Raw genomic sequence first — 12,894 nt, 5'->3', positions numbered from 1 at the left:
GTTTCATTGCCCAGAAGCAGCATCCAAGGGACATGGCATGAGAGAGCAGATGAATGAATTGGGGAAAGACGGTAAAGTTGGTCAAACAGCAGATTCGAGGTTTTCAGTTGGATACAAGACGACAAATTGGTGTCCCTGACTGATACTTGCAGTCAGCATCGAAACATCGAGGATAACATGGATACGCGTGATGTTTGATCCAGGGGGGCCTTTTGAATCTACGTTGCGATAGGCAGAGGGATTGGAGCGCCTGTACTTATGAATATCAGCGGGAAAGCTGGGGTTTTAGGTAGCAGGAGTCCGTGGCAGAGCTTACCCTGTTTCTTGGAATAGCATCGATGAGGCCGTTGGGGACTCGCGGAGTGGGTCCCTTACACAGCATCGGGGTGTTAACAGCACGGCGCTGAGCTCGCATTCAAACTCTCAAAGGAGGTCGCCGTCGAAGTAGGCTTGGTTGAACCGAGGAGAAAGAACAACAGGTATCACATTAAAGCCCAAGAAGAGATAAATCACGCAAAAGTGATGGTAGTGGGTAACATTGTGGGCCCATTTGCTGATACGAAGCACTTATATATGCCCTGGAAATACAGAAGTGGACAAAGTAGTAGTAGTAGCATGGAAATCATTGTTTTCATGCCCCGGGGAATCATAACTACATGAGGGCGATATGATCTAATTACTGAAGGGCCAAGCATTTCATAACCTCGTGCGGCATACCTCAATATATCCGTGCAATATCATAGCCAATGACTCAAGATTACCAACCGAATGGAAAGCGGATGAGCCTCTTGGCGAGCCTCTAGTGAGCCATGGCGTCTCCCGGCTTCGCGCTACCATTAACAGGCTTTTCGTCGTCCACTTCCATAGCATCGTCACCGCCGTCGATAGCCTCTTCTTCGCCCCCAACCTCCTCATCGAGCTCATCTTCACTCTCATTCTCGAGATCAACACTGCCATCCTCGGACATCTCGTCCTCCTCAGCAGGCACCCCAACGGCCTCTTCAACACCACCCATAGCAGCGTCATCGCCGGCTGCGGCGGCAGATGACTCGCCATTTGCCTCGACAGGTTCTTCAATTTCCTCCTCGAGCTCCTCAGCGCCGTACTCTTCCTCATCTGCCTGCACATCCGCCTCAGGCTGCTCCGGGGGGAACTCAGCTGGAGCTGACGCTTCGGAATCCCATTTGATGGCAAAACGAGTAACTCTGGGTTTGTCCGCCAGCACGTTTCGTCGGATCTTCTCGATAATGGGCTTGGCTGGGGGTTCTGCGCTCAGCTCCTCCGCCTCATATTCATTGTTGACGTAGTAGCCAACGCGAACGAACTCGCGGCCATCGTAAGAGCATGTCAAGAGAACGACAGTAACGCCCAGGACATCGGCATCAGGGATGCGCTTCGTATCGGGAGCATCGGCCTCGAAGACGAACTTATTCACGCCGACGGGAATGGGTCCGACCAGCAGGGAATCGAGTTCTTGATCGTACTGATCGCTGGAGGCATGGTTAGTGGAAGGGCGAGAAAAAGAAAATCATGGTAGGCAGCTTACGATGTAGCAGAGCCGACATAGGTGAGTTTCCATTCAAGATCCTTTTCCAATTGTTCGAGACATTCGAAAGTGATCTCAAACTCGTAGTTGTCGGTGAACTTGGCCGGGTTGTTGAGGATATTAACCCCAAGCAAAGAGACGACCGACATCTTAGCAGGTGGGAAATTTTGTGGTCTGACGGTGTGCGGAGTAGAATGATTTAGAGATAAGAAACTAGCACAGGAAAATACGTGCAGTTATTTGGAGAGCCGATGTTCGTTATATGAGCAAGAGAGAGGTGGTGGATGCGACGTGCGATTTGCTGGCTCCCGTGGTGGAAGAAAGTCTTTACGACAGCGGCAAGCTGCGGGTCGGTCAGGACGCGACTTTCTCCAGGGTCTTCAGGAAAGCGCGTTCTGCTTTACAAAATAAAGTGGTTGCATCCGTGCCAGTTGTGATCCTAGAAAGTATGTATTTGTACTCGTGTACTTCAGATGTGCAACCTATAAGCCTTGCAATCACGTCGCTAGCCGGACTTCCCTAAGTCATCCCATGAAAAAAAGATTAAGATAGCTGTGATGCCCTTGGCAAGTTGTATCACTAATTACATGTAGTTGATTTGCATCGAAAGAACGGTTCCTGGCTTTCTGAGGCTGTTGGTATCGTGTACTACGGTAAATCTGACATAGTTTCTGCCTGAAGTCACCGCTCGGCAATGCACTATGCTGCAAGAGGACTAGTTTTCTGAGTGGACATTACGGGTCATTCCATTGTCTCGGAAGGCTGGCAGTTTTTGGCACGCGAAAGCTTGGTCTTTTCTCGTTTGACAACAAGTTGAGCAGAGTTCGATTCCTTTGCGACAAGACCTTCTTTTGTGTCGCCGGTCGGACAATAATCATATTCCTTCGCCGCTGTTCTCAGTATCTGTTGCAGATGAGGCAGAAGAATTGAATTGAGCATTAACCGAGTCGTGGCCCAGCGCATTCTTTCCTATTTTGCAGGATTAAGCTCCCTGCCCAGATCTTACGTTTCTTTAAATCGCCGACAGTCAAGCCGCCTTAATCATTGTCACCGACAAGTGACCAGGTTCTTCCCTAGTTGTCGACATCGTACTTCCGATTGCGCCGTATTTGTCCATCTGCCACCACCGCCAACACCGGGTGACCTCCTGCCGCTCCTCCATCGCCGCCGCCGCCGCCTTGACCATGGCTTCCGAGAGTCCTGAAGACACAACTAGTGCTTGGGAAGGGAACGAGGGATATGGAGGTGCTGAATATCATCAAGCTTCACATACTGAACAACATAGCCTTCATCAACCAGTGCAAGAACGTTCTACTTCCATTGACCCAGCTTTCAATGCACCTGGTGAATCTCCTTCTCCGTCTGACGTTGATGAGGATGGCGACGAGTATGACCCAGAGTCCATCACTATCACTACAACCGCACCAGCGCCTGTCGCACCTTCTGCCTCTAAGAAGCGTAAGAAGGCTGGGGGATTCATAGTTGGCTCCTCAGACGACGAAGATGACACCCCTCCCGCAGCACCAAGCAACACCCTCAAGCCAAATACAGATGATGTACCGTCTCATACCTTCAGTCATTCCCCTCTTCAGCAATCTAATACCATGAACGATGCCGCTCAAGTGAGAAATGGACATGGTGTGTCCGCTGTTCCTGCTCCTCAGAATCAAGGCACAGTCCCATCAAAGTCACGATTGCCTGCAGATGTCATCGGTATTCTCGAGGACCGGGTCAACAACGACCCGCGGGGAGACATGGATGCTTGGCTATCTCTCATCGAGGAGCACCGAAGGCGCAACATGATCCTCGAAACCAGAGCCGTATACGAGCGCTTCTTGAAGGTGTTTCCCCAATCGGTAAGGTCCCCCCTTCGTATCTACTGATGCGCCAAACTGACATGCTCCAGGCCGAAATCTGGGTTCAGTACCTCGACATGGAACTCAGTCTCGACAATTTCTCAGAAGCCGAACGAATATTTCAACGAACACTGATGTCGGTGTCCCATGTCCAACTATGGACTGCATATCTCAACTACATCCGTCGACGCAACGACTTGAACGACCCTAGCGGCCAATCACGCCAAGTCGTTAGCCAATCTTATGAATTCGTCCTTGACAACATTGGCCAGGACCGGGATTCTGGACACATCTGGCAAGACTACATCCAGTTTATCAGAAGTGGTCCTGGTCAGATCGGAGGAAACAGCTGGCAAGACATGCAGAAGATGGATGTACTTCGGAAGGCTTATCAGCGCGCCATCTGCATACCCATGGCAAACTTGAACACGCTGTGGAAAGAGTATGATCAGTTCGAGCTTGGCCTCAACAAGGTCGCTGGCCGCAAATTTCTCCAGGAGAGGTCTCCTTCGTACATGTCAGCAAGAGGTGCAAATACCCATCTTGACAACATCATACGAGGTCTGCAGAAAACTACACTGCCCCGCCTACCGCCCGCATCTGGCTTTGACGGCGAGCGAGATTACCTGGAGCAAGTTGAGCTTTGGAAGAAGTGGATCGCCTGGGAGAAGGATGACCCTCTAGTTTTGAAAAACGACGAACCTGATACATACCGCTCACGAATTCTACACGTATACAAACAGGCCCTGATGGCTGTGCGCTTCTGGCCGGAGATGTGGGTCGATGCTGCCGAGTGGTGTTTCGAAAACAACATTGTTAGCAAAGATGGCAAGGATGCGGGACTCGAGTTTCTTGTCGAAGGAGTAGCTGCCAACCCGGAAAGCTCCCTCCTCGCACTGAAGCACGCCGACCGGATTGAGTCGACCCATCCGACAGGTGAAGGGGAAGATGGCAAGGAAGCTCTTGGCCTAGCAGTTCGAGCTCCTTACGACAAGGTGCTTGACACCCTTTATGATATGGTCAAGAAATTGAAAGATAACGAGGTGGCTGTCATTGCTAAGATTGAGAATGATCCAAGCTTGGCGATAACAAACGATGCTGAATATGATGAAGACGAAGGCGAGGTCCTGGACAGGACCTCAAAGGAAACCATCAAAAAGGATCGGATCAAGACAGTGCAGGACGGTTTTGCGGTGCAGATCCAGATGCTGTCACAGCAGATCTCATACCTCTGGATTGCTCTGGTGCGTGCATTCAGACGTATCCAAGGGCAAGGAAAGACCTCAGGCGGTGTTCGAGCGATTTTTATGGAAGCCCGGAAGCGCGGTCGTCTTACTAGCGATGTTTACGTCGCTATTGCTCATATTGAAGGGGACATATATCAAGACCCCGTTGCCACAAAGATCTTTGAGCGCGGGGCCAAATTGTTCCCCGAGGACGAACATTTCATGGTTGCTTATCTCAAGCATCTGCACTCTAAACACGATACCACGAATGCCCGGGTGGTGTTTTCACAGACCGTCAAGCGGTTCAAGGAGAAGCCTGAGCTGGCACCCAAGTTGAAGCCTCTGTACGCCTACTTCCACGGTTACGAAGCAAAGAATGGGGAGCTTGCTCAGATCAAGGACTTGGAGAAACAGATGGCAGAAGCATTCCCCGAAGATCCGGCCCTCGCGCACTTCTCTGCTCGATTCTCTTCGGACAGGTTCAACCCAATTGCTACTCGAGTTATCATTTCGCCGGCTACTCAGATGCAATCCAAGAACATCATGCAGTCGATAGAACAGCAGCAACAACAACGCGCTGTCACAACTTCCATTCGTGGCAGCCCCCACCCCTCTGCTCTCGCAAGCCCAAAGCCGCAGTTTATGCAGCCGCAAGGCGTCAACTCCCCCAAGCGACCTTTCATCGACGAACCTGACGACTACTCGAACCCACCCCGAAAGATGGCTCGAGGAGTTTCGCCGCTCAAGGGCGCTGCCGGTCGACGCCTGGATCAGCAACGACGAGCTGGCGCGGCGCCGACAGCTCCGATCTCTCGAGACATCACTTTCCTATTGGGTCTGATACCCCCGGCTCATCAGTACGATGGAAGCGCGCCTCGGTATCGAGCGGATGCCATAACGAGGCTTATCCGCGATACACATGTGCCGGATTTCAAGGAGTGGCAGGGTCACCAGACACAGGGTCACCAGACACAGGGCCTTCGTACCGATTGGCGACAACAACAGCAACAGCCACAGCCGGCAGCCTCGTGGCCCAATCAATGGGATAACCAGCAGGGATGGAGGAACGATTGGCCGAATATGTGATAAACTTGTACAGTTTGGAACTCCACACATCGTTGAGTTCAGTTAGCCTGGATTATATCAAGCTGCGGCTGTTCCGTATAGGAACGAGTGGACCGCGGTGGTTTTGTACGCATTGGAGGAAAATGGACAAAGGCATTTGCGATGGTCATTCTACACCATAGAGCGGTGGGACAGCCTGTCTTGGTATTTGCTGCATAGGAGGCGCACGATAGGATTGCGTCCATGGACTGAGCCGTAGGTAGCCAGTGATTAATGCGTCGGCACAAATTTGGTGGCTTCATAGATCGTGACACTGATGTTTTGATCTTGTATACCTTGTCCCGCGGTCAAATTGAAAGGTGTTTCCAGCGTTTCTCAAACAGCACTACTGTCAAGTTTCACTCTCTTCCTCCACCAGCCCCGGCCCGTTCTTGTGTCCCTGCTTTCAAATATATACAGCCCCTGTACGTGAAATGCCTGTCTTCAAGAAGCAGCTATCCCGGAGGCGTACATCGAACATGAACTTGGTCCGTCATTGTATTTTCACACCGATGAGTGTCATGCGGCAGATTGCTAAAGGGGACTCGGAACGTACAGGTGGCATAATGAGTTTGGTGAGCAAGTCAATCAGCGCGATATTCCTCTTGGAGCATCCCTGTTCTCCGTTGCTAAGCTATCAAGGATGGCATGTGGGCCATTGGAAACTTTCTTCTCCTGCCATTCTTCAATGCGCGATGACATGCGCATAGTCTAGGAAACGTTGGATATTGCGGAGTTTCCATAACGCAAAGGTATCATAAGGCTTTCCGACTTCTGCCTTGGCCCTTTCTTCTTTCGTTCGATGGCTCGTACAGGTTCCCCGAAAGAGAGAGCGCAAATATGGACTGGGCAGCTACTTTCTACAGGCCGATGGTCCTACTGTTGCCAGGGCGTCGGTTTGTCTATGGGTTTATGTTGGCTGGTCTCACCTGAGTCTTGTCCATGTTTTCCTGGGTCGTGGCAAGGTGCTGGAACAACTCATCCATACCAGAATGTTGTCTCATGGTTGAGGGAACTGCACCTGGCATCAGTAGGGACGAGTCGAGAATGTAACTAGGTGGAGAACAAGTTGTCAGTTATGACACAGCCACAGAGCATAGAACTTTTGCGCAGACACATTTTAGACATCTTGCGACCAAAATGGTGTACCTAATGATATATTTCTCGGGAGAAATGAGATCCAAAGGAAAGGAAATGGCGATAGTGATGGAGCAGGCGTAAATGTGTCTCGAAAGAGTATCTTATTCACATCATTCTGCCAAGTGCATGGCTATCATCGTACACGTGCCAGTACATCGTCAGCTCCCGCCTATTTCAGAAGATTCTCGAGCAAATCATACCTTGATGGTATCCCAAAATGGGCCAGCGTCAAAAATATGAATGGTTTCGTTGTCTTCATCGACATGCTTCCGCTTGGTCGCGCCGTGTTTCCCGATCTCGTAGACCTCGTGGACAGCACTATCATTAAACCGTTAGTGGCGGTCCTTGGACGCTGGAATAGTGTAGCCTCCTCAAGCTCAGCACGCTTCTCATACACATCCTCCGTTGCAGTCTTGATGGCTTCGCCAAGTTCAGCGTGATGGAGATATGGTAGTAGTTGATGATCCGTGAAGGATCATTGGTCCAGGGCGTCTGTACGAGGACTCTGTCCTCATATGCAGTGTAGAGTCCTCCGTATGCTAAGGGTAGGTGTGGGGTGTCCTGGTCGTCACTGGAGTCCGAATCCAGGCTTTCCAGTGAACCTGCTGCATTTCTGAAGCCTGATGGGCTGCTCTCAGCAAACTTAATTTTTAAACGGTGCATCCGACGAGTTTGACCTGTGGGGTAAGGTAGCATATCGCTGGCCCATCTGGATGTTGTCTAGATGGGGCGCTTGGGAGGTGAGAGCGCACCTACACTGCGCTCTTCCTATGTTGTAGCGCGGCCAGAACTTCCATGTACATCCAGAGAATCGCGCAGGTAGCAGGAATGGTGCTCCACGACTTGGTGCATGAGGTACTATTGCTGGGTTGGCCGAGCAATATTACACCATTTGAGGATAGAAGAAACAGCGTTGAGATTGGACCAACATATCATGGTAAAAAGGAAAACAAGAGAAAGTTACGACACATCTCTTTATTTGTAGCATCCTGCTTCCAACGAAATGCCTCGTACACCAAGCCTTACCTGGCCACCGCAGCTACATCAACTCATATACGGAGTCGCATTTGCGGCCGACGCTTTTAGATCCATTGGCGCATTAAGCGTTCGTCCAAATGGACTGCTTGACTGAAAATGGCACACAGAGACCTCCCTCTAACCCCGGCTGTGCGATGGATGGATCTCTAAGTCACTGATCATGCTAGCTGTTGTTGGTGACGAAATTGGTGCTCTCAACATGGGCTTTCCAAACAGCACTCTGACAACGCCCTGAAGGCTGGTTTGGCACTGTAATGAGAACCGGCTTGGAATGGTTCTCAACAGGCTTCGCTATATTTGAACATGGATCCAAACGCCCGAGCGACACTTCACTGCCAGGCTTCTCTAGGCCTATAATGCAATAATGGAATGCTAGATCGCGGTTGCTAATAAGGTTAGGAAAATGGCCGTACAGCCCAGTCTGGAACTGTTTCCCACTTCACGACTATGGGATCAAGACTTTGTTTCCCGATGATTGCATATAATTTTTCCCATGTCTCTGCCAAGCTCATACCTAAGCACTTGGAACTGGCATCCCTTAGGCAGTCGTTGAGCACAGCTACGGTGGGACAATTCCTTCAGGACTCAGGGGAGCTACCGGGTAAGTCCTCCCAATGTCAGGTTTCGCGTTGATCATAGGGAACTGTTCAGGCATATCTGCCACATATGGAACAGCTCTTGACTAAGTCAGAGAACTTCTCATCCCAAAATTTGCCATTATTCACACCAAGTGATGCTCCAAACGCTCATGTCCTTCTGGTGACTTGCATCTCATCCGTTCCGCTGGCGGCGTCAATATAGTTGGAACCTTCTTCAGCTTCAATATTCACAGTTCCGGCAACTTTTAGACGAGACAGTTGTTAATTCACTGTAGTTTAGTTGATATATCCGAATGCATTGTCGCATAGCGACTCATTTGAGGCAACGGATTGCAGAACATCCCATTCCCGCTACAATCACCCCCTGCTAGGCCGTTCTTCCTGCCTTGAAACTGCACGGCCACGTCGTGCACAGCCTTGAACCACCTAACGTGCGAGATTCAGCCATTTAAATCTTGTAGCGGCTTGCTTTGTCTGGTGACGGTACCGCCGTGCTGCTCGGATTAGCCACGGCGAGTCAGGAATTTTCCGAGGAGTTCAAACGCAGGAGATTCAACTAGATGGCACGTGTCTGAAACACAATCCTACAGCCACAATAAGGCTGGCAGTGATTTTTTCATTCACTGCGAATTCCCCGACTTGCCTGACCACCTTGGATATGGAGCTTGCACGATTTCATGGTTGGCAAAACTCAGCGTGGAGCAAGACTTCACCACTTTCGCAGCACTTGCAATTGGCCGGCATCTCGCATCGGAGGAAATGATGATTGATTAATGGCGATTGTATTACCAAAGGCAGTTGATCAGTGACTGCATCTGATCAAGCTCTGCGTTCCACGGACAGCTCGGTTCCAAGTCGTCAGCTGCATTCAACCATGTGCCCCAGCAGTTAGCCTTGCCAGAAAAAAGGGCCAAAATGGCAAGATCCAAGTTAGTCAAAAAGGCAGAGCAGGTACGTTTCCCATACGAAGGGTGCCAGCCCTCAGACCTGGCCCGTTGATGGGATCCACATGATCGGCACTGCCAGTCTGTCCTACGCCGACTCGCAGTCATACGGCTTTCGGCTTTCTGCCGTACACAACATAACTGTTCCTGTAGCTTAGCTGGTGCCCCCATCACATCTCCGGGTGAGCGCGGCGCAACTTACTAAGTACAGTACCAATGGATATTCCTATTGCATGCATCGGCTTGGACCTGCTTCGACAGCTCGTTGATAGCGTCGACCGACATTCCTAGCCCTTTCTGCAGTACTCTAAGCGAAATGCCTTGTATGGAAGAAGTTGTGTTTACGGCCTGCCAGCGGCCTAGCTCTCGCTGGTGAGGGTCTACGGGCCAGGAATTTCCCGGGCAGGCTACCTTCTTCTCGATGATGTCGACAAAGCCCAGTTCCACCATCCAATCCTTGTACTGCTTCGTCACGTTGAGGTTTCGGCCTAAACGGCATATCGAATTAGTAAAGAGTCCAGGGTGTCTTGACATTACTGACCTAAATTAGCAGCTCCAGCTATCATCAAGTCGCACCATCTCCGCAGCGCCGTACCTTGCATTGTATCATCGACGCAACTGAGATCGAAAACGGTATCGTGATACTCCACCCAGCCACCGGGACGCAAGTGGTCCAGTATCTTTGCCATAACATCCTTGGGGCGGTTAAAGCACGAAACCATCAACCGCAGATGAACATTGTCAAACGGCATTTCAAATATCCATTCCTCCTCGATATCGTCCAGAAAAAAGTGGCAGTTCTCCGGCTTGTTAGGCGGTTGTATCAAGCTGAGATCCGTCCCAATAACATTGGAAAGCGGATGTTCCTCGGCGAAGTCTACAGCCCAGATCCCCGTTCCTGTGCCAACGTGCAATACATTGCTTGGCGCATCGCCGACAGGTGCCCAGCCGAGCGAGTTGTCCAGTGCCATCGTCCAAAGTTTGTGTTGGAGATCCAGACGATCTTGCTCTTTCGCGTCATTGGGGAAGAAATACTTGCCCTCCTTGTACCCATGGAAGCTCCGGCCGTTTTCCCACACGGCTATGGGATCGGGGATGGTGCTGCCAGTGTGCTGGTATTCTTCGTCTTGAGGCTGTCGGTAGGGTTGAGCGGGAGCGATGAGGTGGCTTGTATTGACCAGTCCGGTGTTGGAGGATTGTGGGTCAATGCCAGATGCCATGGCATGCCCTGGTGCCATTATAGGATGGTGAGAGTTATGTGATTGAATTTTAGATGGAAGTGTGACTGGTGGAAACCGTGGCTTCGTGTCGGCTGGTCCTCCCACCCCAGCATTCACTCCTCCAGACTTAGCAAAGGGATTGGTCGGGTTTTCCGCCATTGGGTATTCTGGATTCTGAGTTCCTCATCAGTGTCTTAACAGTATGATGAGATCAGAGTTCTTGTACAATTTGATGTTCAGCTGGGATCAGGGCATGCGGCCGATCATATTGCCCCTCGTAGCCTTCTGATTTCACATCAGGGCCCCGTTCTGAACGATGTTCCATTTTTCGTGCCACCCGCGCGTTGGACGATAAACAAATCTTTTGGGACATGATGAAACTGGAAAAGTGTTCCACTTGCTTTGATCTACTTTCAGTTGCAATCAGTGAGGGGCCGTGGTCTCTCCCTGCAGGTTGGTAGCATTCCATTGGTGTTCGAGATGGAGACGACCCCTGTAGTGATCAGTGCCCCCATGTAGTTGCGATGTGGAATCGTCCCAGCTAGAAATAGGGAGTTAATGCACCGTAGAACACCTCACGGCGCTAACTGATAAAACCTGGTGCGAGGCTACATAAGAGACTTGATCGTTACTGGTGTTGGCTTTAATGAAACTCGTAGATTCCGATCACAGAAAGTTGGTCAGTGAGACTGCGGCACATCCTACCATGCCACCGGCCTCTCGGCTGTGGGGTACTAGTGAACTTTTCGTTCCATACTTGCGTTGGAATATCCCTCAAGCATAATTTCGAAGTTTCCTTCCCCCAGTCACCTCATTTGATGATTCAGGTCAGATTCACACCATTATAAGCCTCCCAAAGCGCCTCATCCTTAGCATACCTCCCTATGTAACCCTTGGGATTTATACAAACCAACCAAGGCTGGGACTCAGGCTCACATATAAACCCCGACTCTGGTAACTCTGGCCCCCTGAAAGTAAGCGCGGACAGCCCTCGCAGTGCAAACAGAAGGATTCGTAAAGCTGCAGTGTCCCTCAACACCTGCCTGGAAGATCACCGACCCCGGAAAAAGCCCCGAAGCCCTCCGTGATTCTGCAGCGGCGTGATGGCGTCGAAAGTATTTCCGATGATTAGCATCGGACTGGAAGTGTTTCCGGAAATGGTTCTGTCAAACGTCCAGGCAGGTCTCGTGGGCAAGTGTACGCAAGCTAGCCTCACCGTGGTTCCCCAGACACAACCCAGCCTATCACTTTGTTTCGCCAACTTGACGAGGTAGAAATTGAAGCCCCTCCTGGTGGTATTACTGACATCCACACCATCTGAGCATGTAATGCCGTGTGAACCCGCCGTTGACTTTGGTCCTGACCCAAACATCGGAGAAAGGACCGTTTCGCATACAGTGCTCGCTCATAAAGATAGGCCTGCTGGTGATATCTACCTACTCCAGCATCAAAGTCGCGTTTTCGCGATCCAGCTCGGCGAGGACTTTGACGAGGCGTTCGCGTGGCGATGTGATTCGTACACGGTAACTTGGAGGACGTCCATGACATCGTCATTCTTAATGATCGGAGGTCCATGATCAGTACGTACGGGCACTGGTTCATTGAGAAACGTTCTTATGTTTTGGGCATGCTTTGCCTGGAAGGCGGCTGTTGGAAGTTCGCCTCCAGAAAAATATGGACAAGCGTGCTCATCACCGGCCTGGAAACAGTATTCAGCCCAGCCCAAAATGATCTGATCCGTATCCTGCTAGTTCTTCAGCCACAGGGCTTTGTAGTGGTGCTTACTGTCGACGAAGGCATCAATAAACATACGGTTGACTCGATCGGGATGCATGGCAGCGAAGGTCTGGCCCAGCAAGGTGCCATAAGAAAAGCTCTAGTAATTCAGCTTTTCAGTACCCGTATTCCAAAGAGTCCTCGCCATGACGTGCTCACCATCTGAGTTAGAGCGCGCTTGCGTCTCCAACACTAATCTACTTGCTTCCATGTCCCGCCATTCCCTATGCTTCTCAAGTATAGCAACCACATACCCCACCACCAGCGCGGTGTTCATATACCTTACGATATCCGGCCCCTCCCCCCTCTCAACCGCGCACGCCCTCCTCAACGCCTCCATCCTTGCCCAACTCTCCCCAGCGCCCGATTTCTCATCTGCAGCAACCTCCCACTATGCTCATCCATAAGCCGCTCCCCTTCTGCTACTACATCCGTGAAGCACGTC

General features: G+C 50.9%; 3 protein-coding genes across 3 annotated transcripts; 1 reads left to right on the top strand and 2 right to left on the bottom strand.

Moving 5' to 3' along the window:
• Positions 1-931: 931 nt before the first annotated feature.
• Positions 932-1,695, bottom strand: BCR38DRAFT_320378 (ASF1 like histone chaperone-domain-containing protein; the record flags this gene model as incomplete). Its single annotated transcript, XM_040854763.1, has 2 exons — positions 932-1,490; positions 1,547-1,695. Coding segments are annotated over 2 exons (708 nt in total), but the record flags the coding sequence as incomplete, so codon positions are not given.
• Positions 1,696-2,730: 1,035 nt separating this feature from the next.
• On the top strand, positions 2,731-5,714 carry BCR38DRAFT_352545 (uncharacterized protein; the record flags this gene model as incomplete). The annotated part of the gene is made up of 2 exons (XM_040856714.1): positions 2,731-3,402; positions 3,453-5,714. 2 exons carry the CDS (start codon positions 2,731-2,733, stop codon positions 5,712-5,714), a joined length of 2,934 nt encoding a protein of 977 aa, XP_040711565.1.
• Positions 5,715-9,571: 3,857 nt separating this feature from the next.
• On the bottom strand, positions 9,572-11,064 carry BCR38DRAFT_446485 (S-adenosyl-L-methionine-dependent methyltransferase). Its single transcript, XM_040861094.1, has 2 exons — positions 9,995-11,064; positions 9,572-9,941 (listed from the first exon to the last, which is right to left on the bottom strand). The coding sequence occupies exons 1-2, from the start codon at positions 10,830-10,832 to the stop codon at positions 9,655-9,657; spliced, it is 1,125 nt and encodes a 374-aa protein (XP_040711564.1). The 5' UTR covers positions 10,833-11,064; the 3' UTR covers positions 9,572-9,654.
• Positions 11,065-12,894: the final 1,830 nt, after the last annotated feature.

Source organism: Pseudomassariella vexata (genome assembly GCF_002105095.1).
Source record: "Pseudomassariella vexata strain CBS 129021 chromosome Unknown BCR38scaffold_15, whole genome shotgun sequence".
Taxonomy (NCBI): domain Eukaryota; kingdom Fungi; phylum Ascomycota; class Sordariomycetes; order Amphisphaeriales; family Pseudomassariaceae; genus Pseudomassariella; species Pseudomassariella vexata.
This window is presented reverse-complemented; position numbering and strand designations above follow the sequence as displayed.